General features: G+C 42.2%; 1 protein-coding gene across 1 annotated transcript; it reads left to right on the forward strand.

Moving 5' to 3' along the window:
- The first annotated feature begins 8,456 nt into the window (after positions 1–8,456).
- SLC10A4 (solute carrier family 10 member 4) lies at positions 8,457–13,604 on the forward strand. Its single transcript, XM_059067290.2, has 3 exons — positions 8,457–9,294; positions 10,075–10,285; positions 13,069–13,604. The coding sequence occupies exons 1-3, from the start codon at positions 8,699–8,701 to the stop codon at positions 13,579–13,581; spliced, it is 1,320 nt and encodes a 439-aa protein (XP_058923273.1). The 5' UTR covers positions 8,457–8,698; the 3' UTR covers positions 13,582–13,604.

Below are 13,604 nucleotides of genomic sequence, written 5' to 3' on the forward strand. Positions count from 1 at the left end.
TCTGGTACAGACTTTGAGATAACACGCAAAGGAGGACCTGGATTAAATCAAATCTCAATTGATGCCTTCTGTAGGGACTAGGAAGTGTGCAGTGAATCATGTGATTGGAGAGCAGATGAGATAGTATTTTTACAAAGATGACTATTGGATGAGATCTGATGTGTTATGAGAGCTAGCAGGATGGGCTGGAAAAAGTCATGGGAGGACACCGGGAATCAAAGCCTCAAACAAGGTAGCAGAAGGAAGACGGATCAGCTCACATAACCAGGAAGGTGCGAGTGCTGTTGGGAAGGACCAGAACAGGGACCCGGTGCTGCCTGCGTTTTCTCTCTTCACCTCTCATCTGCTTTAGTTAGGCTTTTATTTTTGGCTTTATTCTCCCAGGCTGGGTGGTTTTACAAAATGGAGCCATGGTTAGTATCAGTTGCTGGGTTCACAACTTCCCAACTTCTTAACATGTGAAGAAAGGGCTTTTCCCTGTGACTCTCATCAAAAAAAAAAAAAAAAAAAAAAAAAATCATAGGGAAGGACCCTAATTGACCTGGGTTGGATTAATTTCCACCTTCTGGACCAGTCACTAAAGTTAAGAGGTTGGTTCCTGGAGTCACATCATAGACACACTTTAACATTTACAAATTCAAGTCTGAGAGATAAATGGGGGGAAAATAAGAGAGAGAGGGTGGTTGTGTGCGGGTGACACTGCCAGCCACCGAGTACAGTAGATGTGAGTCTGGAGAAGAGAATCTGCTGTGCCCGAGGTATACCAGTGCTTGTCATGGCCTGAGAACCTGGAGCGAAGGCCCAGAGACTCATTTCATATAACCTGACCCTGAAATGCAAGCTGGCTACTTCATCTGGTAGTCAGCTGAAGAAACAGCCATCTGTTCCAAAACTGGGGGGACATGTCACTGCAGCCTTCATGAAAAAAAAAGTATACTGTTATGGGTGTTTAAAGGATTTTCAAGGACAATTTTACCTGTAGTGAATTTCTCCTCACAAGCTGACATTAAAACCTACCCCCTGCCTAGGATTGATCCAAACTCTATTAAGATGAGTCTGGGGGCCCCTCCCTCAACCAGTCCCTGACAACTCAGAGGTGGGGTCCTTTAGGAAGGCAGTGGCTTCCATTTGGACTTTATGATAAGAGCTGTTGGACGTGCAATCCCCCCCACCCCCACTCAAAGGAGGGTCTACCTTCCAGGAGAAGAGGGGAGGAGCACTGGGGAGAAAAACAATTGGGATCCACTACACTGGAGTGACTATGTGGCCTAAGGGTTGAGTGTCTACAAACACCTTCCTCCACTTTGACATCTTGGAGTCCACCTCCCTCCTCTGGTTCTCACGGGGGCCTCCTTCATGGCTTCCTGGCGCTCTTTAGAGCCACTCTGTTAGTGTCTAATGAACATGACTTCATTCCCAGACTACTGCCTGCTATAGTGTTTGTGTATGTCAATGGCTTCCTCCCGCTCTCTGGGGCTGGAATTCAGCTCCAGAACATGTTTAATTGGAAACTGCAGTGCTTCTCTCCACCTGGTACCAGGCCAAGTTCCTCAGCGGAGGAGGAGGGGCCTCGCTGTCTCCTCTTCATCAATCCCCAGGCAGCAGCACCCCTAGCCTGAGTCTAGCACCTCCCCTTTGTTCCCTGTGATTTGGGGGTTGCTTCCTAACCATGTGGAGCTCTTAGCCCCCAGAGGCCACCGCTCCGTTTCAGTTTTCTTTTCTTTTCTTTTTTTTTTTTTTTTTTTTTTGCGGTACGGGGGCCTCTCACTGCCGTGGCCTCTCCTGTTGCGGAGCACAGGCTCCGGACGCGCAGGCTCAGCGGCCATGGCTCACGGGCCCCTCCGCTCCGCGGCATGTGGGATCTTCCCGGACCGGGGCACGAACCCGTGTCCCCTGCATCGGCAGGTGGATTCTCAACCACTGCGCCACCAGGGAAGCCCCGTTTGTTTTCTAATCATCCTCTTTCTCCAGGTAAGGTTGCCTGATGAAATATTTGGGACATCTTTATACCAAAAACTTTATTGTTTATCTGATATTCAAATTTCACTGGGCAGCCTATATTTTTATTTGCTGCATCTGGCAACTCTATCAGTAAGGCTTCCATAAATATGACCTCTGCCTGCCTGGTGCACCAGGCCACCCAGACATTCCTCAGCAGGTTTCAACATGCCTACACGCACCAGGAGCGACAATCCAGGCTTTAAAATACTCAGATTTTCATGCCGGTTACATAAATGTAACACGGGTGTCCCCCACTTTTCCAAAGTTCACTTTACAGCACTTCACTTTTACGAAAGCCCTACCTATTAGTAGTACTTGTTTTCGCTAGCCAAAAGAAATCCAAAGAGGATTTTCACTCTCAGGAGAAGAGAAAAGCAAAAATAGTGTGGGTTTTGCAGCAGCCATTATAGAGGCAGTGCATGCCCCAAGCAGCGAGAGTGGCCCCGCCAACCTCCTTCCCGGGAACGACACTCAGCATATCAGCATCAGGCCGCCAGAGCTTTGAACTGTGTCAGCATCTGTGCTTTTCCTCCATTGACTTCGTACAACCGTTAGCAAGATGTGTCCTAAGGTAGTGCTTCTTTGCTTTATGCCGTTTTGGTTTATCAAAGGTTTCATAGGAAGCTCTGCTTTGGGAGAGTGGGGAAACCTTTAATGCAGACCAGCATTTTAAGTATGGAATGCGTTTTGGACACAGAAGATAGTCCCTGGTTATATCTGTCATTAGCTAGTTACGAAGTATGATTAACACTGTTAGAAATCGACATTTATCTGTAAAATAGGCTTAATTATATAAATCAGGCGTAATCACCAGGCCATGTTGCTTTTAGGTACAAACCAGCTGAGAGGAATATTCCTATAAACTCTCTCATTTGACAGCTTCTATTAAAAGAAAATCTTCCCGCTTCCTTCCAACAAAAGTGGCCAAATTCAAGTTGCTTCAAGGAATTTAGAAAACCTATGTGTTTTATTACTTAAAACACAATAAATTACTATATACTCAATCTACTTGTTTGACAATTTCAGTTCCTTTGAGAGGGTGGTGCTGAGAGTAGAGATAAAGCAAGTATAAGAACGCAAAAATCATCCATCATCCAATATATTTTGAATACATTGGCCCAATCTTTTTGAATGCAAATATATAAATATTTTTAAAGAAATTGGGGCCAAACTGTACGTACATTCTGTTATATAATTTACTTTCTTCCTATCAGATTTTTAAGCTTTTTAATAGTGTATACTCTTCTATTATATGAATAAAGCATAATATACTCAACCAATTGCATATTGCTAAATATTTAGGTTTTTCTAATTTTTTTTTTCTGTTGCCACAGTCTTATTTTAGCTTCCTGCATAAATTGTCTGCAATTCAGATGATTTCTCTAAGTCAGCAGAGTGAGCACCTAATGTTTCTTCCTGCCCCAAATCCATTTTTCCTCTGTCTATTAACAGCACCCAATATTCTTTTGGGGAATCCCTGGCCCAAATCTGAGTTCATGTGTCTTGAGTGGGGAAGAGACTACCCCCAAGTTCATGGGAGAGCATTCCCTCTTGTGGCTATAACAACTTTTTCAAGGATAGGCACAGTTCCTCTGCCTGGGTCAAATTTATCCCAGGACTTTTATGAAAATTATTGGGAAGTAAGCATTCTCATTCCATGGGTAGTTCTGAGCTGGTGAATATTTCTGGATTTGTCCAGCCCCCTAGGGAGAAAGGGAACGTAAAAATGAAGATGACATAGTGGAAAGCAGAGCTGAGAAATGGACAGAGACCCAGTCCTCACTATAATCTGGGAGCCAGCCTCATCAGAAGATTTTTTCATTCTCGTGAGTCACTAAATTCCCTTTTTGGCTTAAACCAATTTGAGTCAGTGTTTCTGGCACCTCACTTGAAATAATCCTAATTTAAAAAAAAATGTCCATCAGAACTGTATTATCAAATTGCTTTCCCCAGAAGTTGTATCAAATAACCCCTACCATCAAAGTTGTGCTTCTATTGCATTTCCACCATTAAATGTTGTTACTTTGAGACACTATTTGACTTTTTTGAAGTTTCATATTTTATGTTTATTTAAATACTAGTGAGGTAAAACTTTTCCTATTTAATAGAATGTAATTTGTCTATTGTAAATTGTATCTTTTGCCTATTTTTCTCTATCAATCTATGGCCTATGGATTGATTACATGATTTGCCCTTTGATACTTGTGGAATGTATTTTTCCTCTATATTTTAAGCTTTAAAAAATAACATTTTTCTGATTATAAAATATATTTACAGAGGAATTTGGAAAACACAGTAAAACACAAAGAAGAAAATAAAAATCACTTTTAATAATACCACTCAGATATAATATACACTGGAGAAATTCTCTCTAAGTTTACATATATTTAATATACTTACTAGAATATAAGTGTATGTTAATATGTGTTTATAGCTTTTTAAATTGCTTTATCACTTAAGATTATGTCAACAGGGAATTCCTCTCTTGCCATTCAATATTCCTCAAAATGGGTCTTGGACCCTCTGAGAAAAGTCATGAACTCACATTTCAGGAAAAAAATGTACATATATAGAAAAGTTGATACATTATTTCAGGAGGGTCACATATTCACCCAGGACCAGATTAGGAACTCTGGTTGTAAACACGATTCTTAGCATCTGCATAGCAGTCTTTTGTATTAGTACACTTGTATTTATTTATTTATTTTTATTGAAGTATAGTTGATTTACAATGTTTCAGGTGTACAGCAAAGTGATTCAGTTATATCTATATATCCATATATCTTCTTTTTCACTATAGGTTATTTCAAGATATTGAATACAGTTCCCTGTGCTATACAGTAGGTCCTTGTTGTTTATCTATTTTATATATAGTAGTATATACCTGTTAATCCCAAATTCCTACTTTATCCCTCCTCTACCCATTTCCCCCTTTGGCAACCATAGTTGTTTTCTATGTCTTTGACTCTATCTCTGTTTCGTAAATAAATTCATTTGTATCATTTTTTAAGATTCCACATATAAGTGATATCATATAATATTTGTCTTTTTCCGTCTGGCTTACTTCACTTAGTATGATAACCTCTAGGTCTATCCATGTTGCTGCAAATGACATTATTTCATTCTTTTTAATGGCTGAATATACCATTGTATATTTGTGCCACATCTTCTTTATCCATTCATCTCTCGATGGACATTTAGGTTGCTTCCATGTCTTGGCTATTGTAAATAGTGCTGCAGAGAACACTGGAGTACATGTATCTTTTTGAATTAGAGTTTTCATCTTTTCCAGATATGTGCCCAGGAATGGGATTGCTGGATCATATGGTAACTTTATTTAAGGTTATTCCTATTTAACTACATCATATTTGGTTTAGGAGGACAGACTTTGGGATCCAGAAACTTGGGTTCAAAGCCTAGCTCTATCCCTACTAGGGGGTGACTTGGTAAATTTCTTTTTCTCTCTCTTTTCTTTTTTTGACTTGGCAAATTTCTAACCTCATTAAGCCTGTTATGAAGATTGAGTGAGATGATCCATGATTAAAAGCTTAGTAGATTGTCTGTATGTAAGCATTCAATGTAGCTCTCATTTTAAAAAAAAAATTCCCTGATTGTTTTTTTGGATAAACACCTAGAAATAGAATTGCTGGATCAAAGGAGATGCACATTTTTAGGACTACTGTAATCTACACCAAGTTTTCTTCTAGAAAGTATACACCACTAGCAGGATGAGAGGGTATGCAGTTGATAGTATCCTTGCCACCATAACATAATATAATTTATGTCAGTTTTTTCTGACAGTGGAAAAATGGCATCTATGTTGGCCAAAAAGTTCGTTCGGGGTTTTCCATAACATCTTACAGAAAACCCAAACAAACTTTTTGGCCAATCCAATAGTTGCTTCAGTTTAATTTCTTTGGTCTTTCCTTTTTGTGATCTTGTGTGCCTATTCATATCATTTGCCCTTTTCCCTATTGTATTGCTTGTTCTTGTTAATTTGTAAAACTGTTTTATAAATTAATGATATTAGCTCTTGGTTTTACATATGTTGCAAATAGTTTTCTCATTTTATAATTTGCTTTTAGTTTTTTAAATGCTCTTCTGACTACACCAAAGGTAAAAATTCTTATATAGCCATATCTACTGAGCTTCCCATTATGATTTCTTCTGTTACTTTTTTGCCTGGGAAGATTTTCCCTATCCAAAAATGAGATAAATACTAGCTAATATTTTTCTCCAGCATTTTGTTCCATTATTATTATTTCTTTAATCCATCTGGAATTAATTTTGGTGTATGCTGTGCAAGAAGGCTCTAAATTTATTTTCCCCCAAATGGCATATTTTCCATCTATGTTGTCATCTCTCCCTTCTATGTATTTTCTCCCTTCTGGGTGGGCCAGACTCTCCTTGGTGGCAGCAAGAGTGAAGGTAAGGCAATTGAGAAAGCGAAATGACCCATGCCAGCTTGCCAAAATCACCTCATCTGGAGAACTAGCTCTGTTTTCTAATCCTGGGCTTTTTTCCTAAATGGTGAAGGAGATCGGAAAGAAGAGGGGAGGCAAGAATATCTGCTTCGTTTACAACAATCACACCAGGTGTGCAGGCCCCAAGAAGTCCTCAAGGCTGCAGGTTGAGCATGATCCTGCTGATTTACAACCCAAGCCCAATACTTTCTGATTTTTGCTGTTCACCCACTGCACAAATCGCCTCCCGTATCCCTCCCCAAACCCCAAGAGGAGCTAGTTGGACGAGTTGGCCTGCCTCTAACTATGGCTTACTTAATTTGATTGTGGATTTTAATATCATTAACACAAGGAGGGGGCAAATTGGAGTGGTGTCTGCAGAGGTGGGCTTCAGTTCATGCTCTGCCATTTGTGTTCTTGGCTTATCTCATGCTGTGGTTCAAAGAATGTAAAGGTTCCGCAGTCCTCCTCCTTATCTTGTCTGTCTGTCCACATGTCTCCCTTGGATATACTCACTTAACCGAAGTATTTGGGTAGCATGTTTCTTTGTTTATCTGCACATAAGCCTAAATGAAAACTTGGAATATTTTTGGTCACATCCCACTTCCTTCAAAGCTCTACAGATATTGCTGCATTGTTTTCTTAGGTTTATTGATTTGGGGAAGTATGAGGGTATATTATTTTCTTAAATGCTTGCAGAAGCATTGCCCTCATGGAATGTGTGGTCTGATGGAGAAGAAAGAAATTATTCATTTGTGATTGAGTGAGTATTCTGTGAATTTAATCATATTTTTCATATTCTCTGTCATTTTCCTGAGATTTGGGGAGGAGAAAATATAAACACATGAGCTCAGTACACCATTGGGAAATGGAAGTCACCCAGTCTCCTGTGGTGTCAGAAAAGAGGGTAGGGACAAGCTTCCAGGAGGAAGAATTCACTCTAGGATCTTGGCTCCACACAGACTAACCATGGGCTAAGACTTCACCCTAGAAATTCCCACTGTTGGCTTTCACAGATCAACTGGCTATCACTTTATGGTCACAGCCTTCTCCAATGGCTCTGCCTCCTTGGTATGAAGAGAAGTCCCTTTCCTTTGTAGATGCATCTAGAGACTCCCATAAAGTTGTTGAGTCAACATTTCCAAGAACTCTGCATTTGATTTGTTTGGGGATAAAGCTGTCTGAAGCAGGGACTCTCACAACTTTATTTCTCTTCCGTCCCTTAATCCTAAGGCCAGGGCTATACTCAAAACACTTCATAAATCTATGGCCACTGAAGTAGCCTCTCCCCATCTGCCAATAACTTCCCAAATACACATTTTTCACGGAGATTGTACTTAGCAGAGCTCTTCAATGCACGCTTTAATACCGTATTCGCGGTGCACACTGAGCCAGCGGCTTCTGGGTTTGGCTGATGAGGCTGAGATTTCCCTGTGCCTCGGATTCCTGGTGTGGAAAAATCGAGCTAACAGTATCTCTCCCACGGCTCTGCTGTGAGAAAATCAAATGAAATAATGCACACGCACATGCACAAGACCTAGCTCAAACCCCACCAATATTTTTATTACTTTTTACCTTAAGTTGGAACACAAAAATCTTATTTAAAAATTGTTTGTAAGTTAAAACCAGATATTGTGTCTTGCTACCAGAGAGCAGATCCTATTAAGTCAGGCACCCCTCGGGATGCTAGCACTTGCAGGCTCTTTGAACAGTGTGTATGATGTATGTGCGTCCGTAGACAAACTCCTCTCTCTCTCTCTCTGTATGTCTGGCTCTCCAGATTTCATTATCAAAGAGGCACAGCCCATCAGAGAACTTGGTCAGCAGCCAGGCACAGTTTTTTCTTCTTCTTGTCCTTTGTCAGGTCTTTGTTCCGCCCCTGGCTACACTCTACAGAACCACTTACTGGTGATTAAAAGGAGGGGACTCGGCGGCGGGGGCGGCGCCTGCGGGCGCGGGGACCCAGCGATTGGGTTCACCCTCGGGGGCTGCGCTTTCTTAAGTGCCAGCCGGCGGCCTTCGGCCGACCCCCAGCCGAGCACCGACCCGTTGCCCCGGTCGTCAGCCGCGCGCAGCAGAGCCTGGCCACCGACTCCCGTTTGGCGGCTGCGGACGGGCGGACAGACAGACGGACGGCGGTGGCGACCGAAGGAGCAGAGTCGCGCGCGGCGGGAGGGCAGAGAAATCCTTAGGGCGGGCAGGAGCCAGACCCGCAGCCTCCCGCCGACAGCGCCATGGACGGCACCGGCAACGCCACCCTGCTCTTCGGCCCGTCCTCGTTGCCGCCGGACAACTACACCTTGTCGCCCAACGCCAGCAGCCTGAGCCCCGGCCCAGACGCCGCCCTGGCGCCCGCCTCCAGCGCCGGCCCCAGTCCCGGGCTCAGTGTCGCGCCGGGGCCCGGCGTCAGTTTCCGCCCCGGCCCCACTCCGACCCTGACGCCGACGGCCGGCTGCTTCGCGGGTGGCGCCGCCGGCCCGAGCCCTACCCTGTTCGCTCAGCCCGAGGCCGCCCACGAGCCCCCGTTCTGGGACACGCCGCTGAACCACGGGCTGAACGTGTTTGTGGGCGCCGCCCTGTGCATCACCATGCTGGGCCTGGGCTGCACGGTGGACGTGAACCACTTCGGGGCGCACGTCCGTCGGCCGGTGGGCGCGCTGCTGGCCGCGCTCTGCCAGTTCGGCTTCTTGCCGCTGCTAGCCTTCCTGTTGGCGCTCACCTTCTCCTTGGACGGGTCGGCCGCCGTGGCGGTGCTCCTGTGTGGCTGCTGTCCCGGCGGGAATCTCTCCAACCTGATGTCCCTGCTGGTTGACGGCGACATGAACCTCAGGTACGGAGCCGCTGTCCGGTAGGCATCTTTCTTCTCCCAGTCAACCGCGTTGACAGCCATGCGTTCAAGACCAAGGAGGGAGGAAGGAGAGGCGGTTAGAATGAGGCGCGGAAGAGGGGAGAAGAAACTGGAGATGATGGGGACGACTGCCCGGGCTTTGGAAGTCCAGGCAAACATAAAGAGGCAGGGTTGGAGGGGAGAAGATCTAGACGGGGACAGAGGTGCTCTGAGGGTCCTGGGGTCTCATCCACAGCTCCCTCCCCACCATCCCTGAGTGTTGGGCTGTCAGTGCAGGTTTGCAGGCCCCGGAAGACAAAGGAAACTGGGAAGTCTGAAGCCAGGACTCACGGGAAATGTAAAAGCAAAATAGGACTATGGGCTCCAATAAAGAAATTAATCTCCTATATAAGACAATATAATTGAGGTTAATCCAACAAGTAGTATTCAGCAGCTTTACCATGGCTTACAGGGTGCTTTGGAGGATTAAAAAGAAAACAGAAATGTCCCTTGCCCTCACAGCCATCCAGACTGTAACCAGCTCCATAGGCTGTAAGAAGCAGAGGGCAGCAGTCCTGAGATTTTTCTTCTCCTGCCTGGAGTTCATGTTTCGGTTGGGCTTAGCCATGCTGCTCCCTTGGTGCTCCCCTGGGATGAAGCAGGTTCTTCCCTGACTTCAAGCTGGGGGACTTGCAGTCTCCCCCGTTTTCTTCTACCCAATGTTCAAGCAAGGCTCTTTGGCTCAAAGCCCATTCCGACTTCTGTCCATTCCCTTTTCTGCAGCATCATCATGACCATCTCTTCCACGCTCCTGGCCCTGGTCTTGATGCCACTGTGCCTGTGGATCTACAGCCGGGCTTGGATCAACACTCCTCTGGTGCAATTACTGCCCATAGGGACAGTGATCCTGACTCTCTGCAGCACTCTCATCCCTATTGGTTTGGGCGTCTTCATTCGCTACAAATACAACCGGGTGGCTGACTACATTGTGAAGGTAAGGTCACTCTTCCCTTTGCATACTTTACACACGTAGAGAGTCCTTGGTCTCTGACCCATGGCTGAAACGGTGAGAAGTTTGGGAAAGAGAAGTAAGGAAGAAAAGGACTGGGTAGCCCTTGCATGGATAAACTTAAAAAAAAATGACAGTGCAATTAAATGGCAACATGTTTTCCACTAAGAAGTCATGTATTACTAAAAATCAAAGCAGTTGAAGTAAAATTAATAGGATTTGTGCAGTATTTTTGAAATGCATTACAGTACTCTACTTTTAAAAGTGGAACTCTAATTCTGAGAAACTTTGTAGAAGTTTCCTTTAAAATGTTTTATTAATTTTCTAAAAGTAAGTTTACACTAATAAGACAAAAAGTAATTTAAAAATTACATCGTAAAAAAATTACATCGTAGAATATAATAGAATACACAAAATATTGGCTTTAAAGCACAAAATAAAATTAGGTCCTGCGTAAATAATGCAGAATATATTCACATTACTAAATTTGTGTTTCTTTTTCCTTTCCCATTGCAATATTTCATATGGTTTCTAAAGGTAGTGGAAGAATGGGATTTCTATTATTTTGTGCAATATTTCCAAAATTGCTTTATTTTAAAAAATTGATGCTTTTTGTAGCAGTAGAGATTTTGTAATAGTTGATTGGAGAAAAAATTTCAATATTTCTAAATTAAACTTTCTTTGAAAACTCAAAACTAGTAGTAAATAAGAGTAAATCATGAACAGGATTCTCATTTTAGGAAGTTAATCAAATAAAATACATAATTAGTCTAATTAGTGTAAAATGTACATGCAAATTCCTTCAGACAATGAAGAGAAAAAGGATCACTCTAATGTTTCAATTATGTAGGTTTAAGAAGACAATCTTTTGTGTTTTACTTATATTATACCAAAGTAATCTGATTATACAGAGGGGCTAACTTTTAATAATATGAAAAATAGAGGGCTCTTTTCAGTGCAAATATCCAGCCTTGAGTAAAAAAATTATGCTCTATTGTAAGCATATATATACTCTGAATGTAATAAATATATATGTACATGTAAATATACATATTTGTTATATGTTATACATAATATATCTATAGATCATCCTGATCATTAAGAACTTACTAAGCTTGATCATTAAGGTAATACTATTAATGTGATGGCATTTACTATAATACCTTGGGGATTCTAAGAGAAAGTCAAATAACCTATTTCCATGCTAAAAACAGGTAAACATATTTAAATAACAGACAATTCAATAAGATAGTGTAACTTTGAGTTTAAGCTGACCCTATTCCATAGCCAGCACACTCATTAAGATCCACTTCGTAATATTTTTATACTTTTGCAAACACTTTAAAATGAGCATTCAGTGTCAGCGCTCACCCAAATGATTTTAAATGGTTCAAAGGAAATATTTGAGCCAATATTTTCACAATGAAGAATCAGATTTCCTCTCAAAGCTATTGATGTAGACACACTTTGAAACTTAATATAAGTTTTGATTTATAAAAGTTTGGTTTCTGCTAATTGTACATTTGTAACATGAGTATCTTATATAATAATTACTTCAGTACCATTTAGGGTAGACTTTTTGACCAGCCCAGATAAATTTTGAATAATCTTTTAAAGAACATAAAGTCTATGCCAATCCCATAGACTCCAAAGGGGTATCCTCTCAGATATCTAGGGGACCAGAAGCAACACTTAAACTGTTCTGGATCTGTAGTCTCCTTCGCAGACACCCACCCAATCCCCTCCCCCATTAAAAAAAAAGCTACCGATCTGAAGGAGAACTAGGAGAAGAATTTTTAGGTTTCTACCTTACTATTTACAAGCCTGTCTTATTTGCATGAGTGAAATGTACCAGTCAGACATCAAGATGACACAGTTTTATATAGTCAATTGTTTTTATCTAAAATCCTTCTATTCCTAAGTGTCATTAGAGACTTACATGTGGGAGTTTTCTCATGAACAGGTGAAAAAGCAGGGTGTTGCAGGATTACAAAGAATTCCTCACATCTTATGTTACATTTTTTTCTTTTCTCTTACCTAATCTAAGAGTTGGTAGTTGTTTGGGTATTGCCAACAATTCTCTGAGCTATAAAAGTATTTTGAAGGTTAAAAATATCAGACACTCAGTTTCATAAATCAATAGCCTTTTATGTCCTGTGTAAAACCAGAACAAATTTCTTATGGAAAACACTGGGTCCTGTTCAGGGAAAGCAATGTCCATCTGTCCACTCTATTCATTAGACCATACCTGGTGTCTTGGGCTCAGTTCTAACTGCTTTGTTTTTAAGAGGCACATTCACAAATTAAACAAATGCTCAGAACAGTCAGGACTCCAAAACAGAGTTATGGAATGGAGGCTCAAAGCCTGGGACAGACAGCCGCCAGAGAAGAGTAGCCTTCCCCTCATAACTGGTTTTTAAACTTTTGGAGGCTGTTTTGCAGGAGGAGTAGTCTGTCTGGTCTGTGCTGCTCCTGAGGGCCTATCCAAGACAATGGCTAGCAGTTATAGAAGGCAAATTGTCACTAGACATAAAGACAGATTGCCAAACAATTAGAGCTGTCTGACATGGCCTGGATGCCTCCTGAAGAGGTGATCTACCCATCTTCAGAAATACTCTGTCAGAGACTTTTAATGGCAAAGATCTCCATTCTATGTGGGAGGTCAGACTAGATGACTCTCCTCTTCCAAGAGCCCAGGATCCCCTTGCCTGAATCCCTCTTCAACTATCTTATTTTTGATGGCTTGTTTATCCATGTTCTTTTACTAGGTTTCCCTGTGGTCTCTGCTAATGACGCTGGTGGTCCTTTTCATAATGACCTGCACTATGTTAGGACCCAAACTGCTGGCAAGTATTCCTGCAGCTGTTTATGTAGTAGCGATTTTTATGCCTTTGGCAGGTTACGCCTCAGGTTATGGCTTAGCTACTCTCTTCCATCTTCCACCCAACTGCAAGAGGACCGTGTGCCTGGAAACAGGGAGCCAGAACGTGCAGCTCTGTACCGCCATTCTAAAACTGGCCTTTCCACCGCAAAACATAGGAAGTATGTACATGTTTCCCTTGCTTTATGCCCTTTTCCAGTCTGCAGAAGCAGGGATTTTTGTTTTAATATATAAAATATATGGGAGTGGAATATTGTACAAGCAAGATCCTCTAGATGAGGATGAAGATACAGATATTTCTTATAAGAAACTAAAAGAAGAGGAAATGGCAGACACTTCCTATGGCACAGTGAAAGCAGATAATTTAATTATGATGGAAACCACTCAGACTTCGCTCTAAATATGGGGATACACACAGTTTAT

The sequence above is a fragment of the Kogia breviceps genome, chromosome 6 (genome assembly GCF_026419965.1).
Source record: "Kogia breviceps isolate mKogBre1 chromosome 6, mKogBre1 haplotype 1, whole genome shotgun sequence".
Taxonomy (NCBI): domain Eukaryota; kingdom Metazoa; phylum Chordata; class Mammalia; order Artiodactyla; family Physeteridae; genus Kogia; species Kogia breviceps.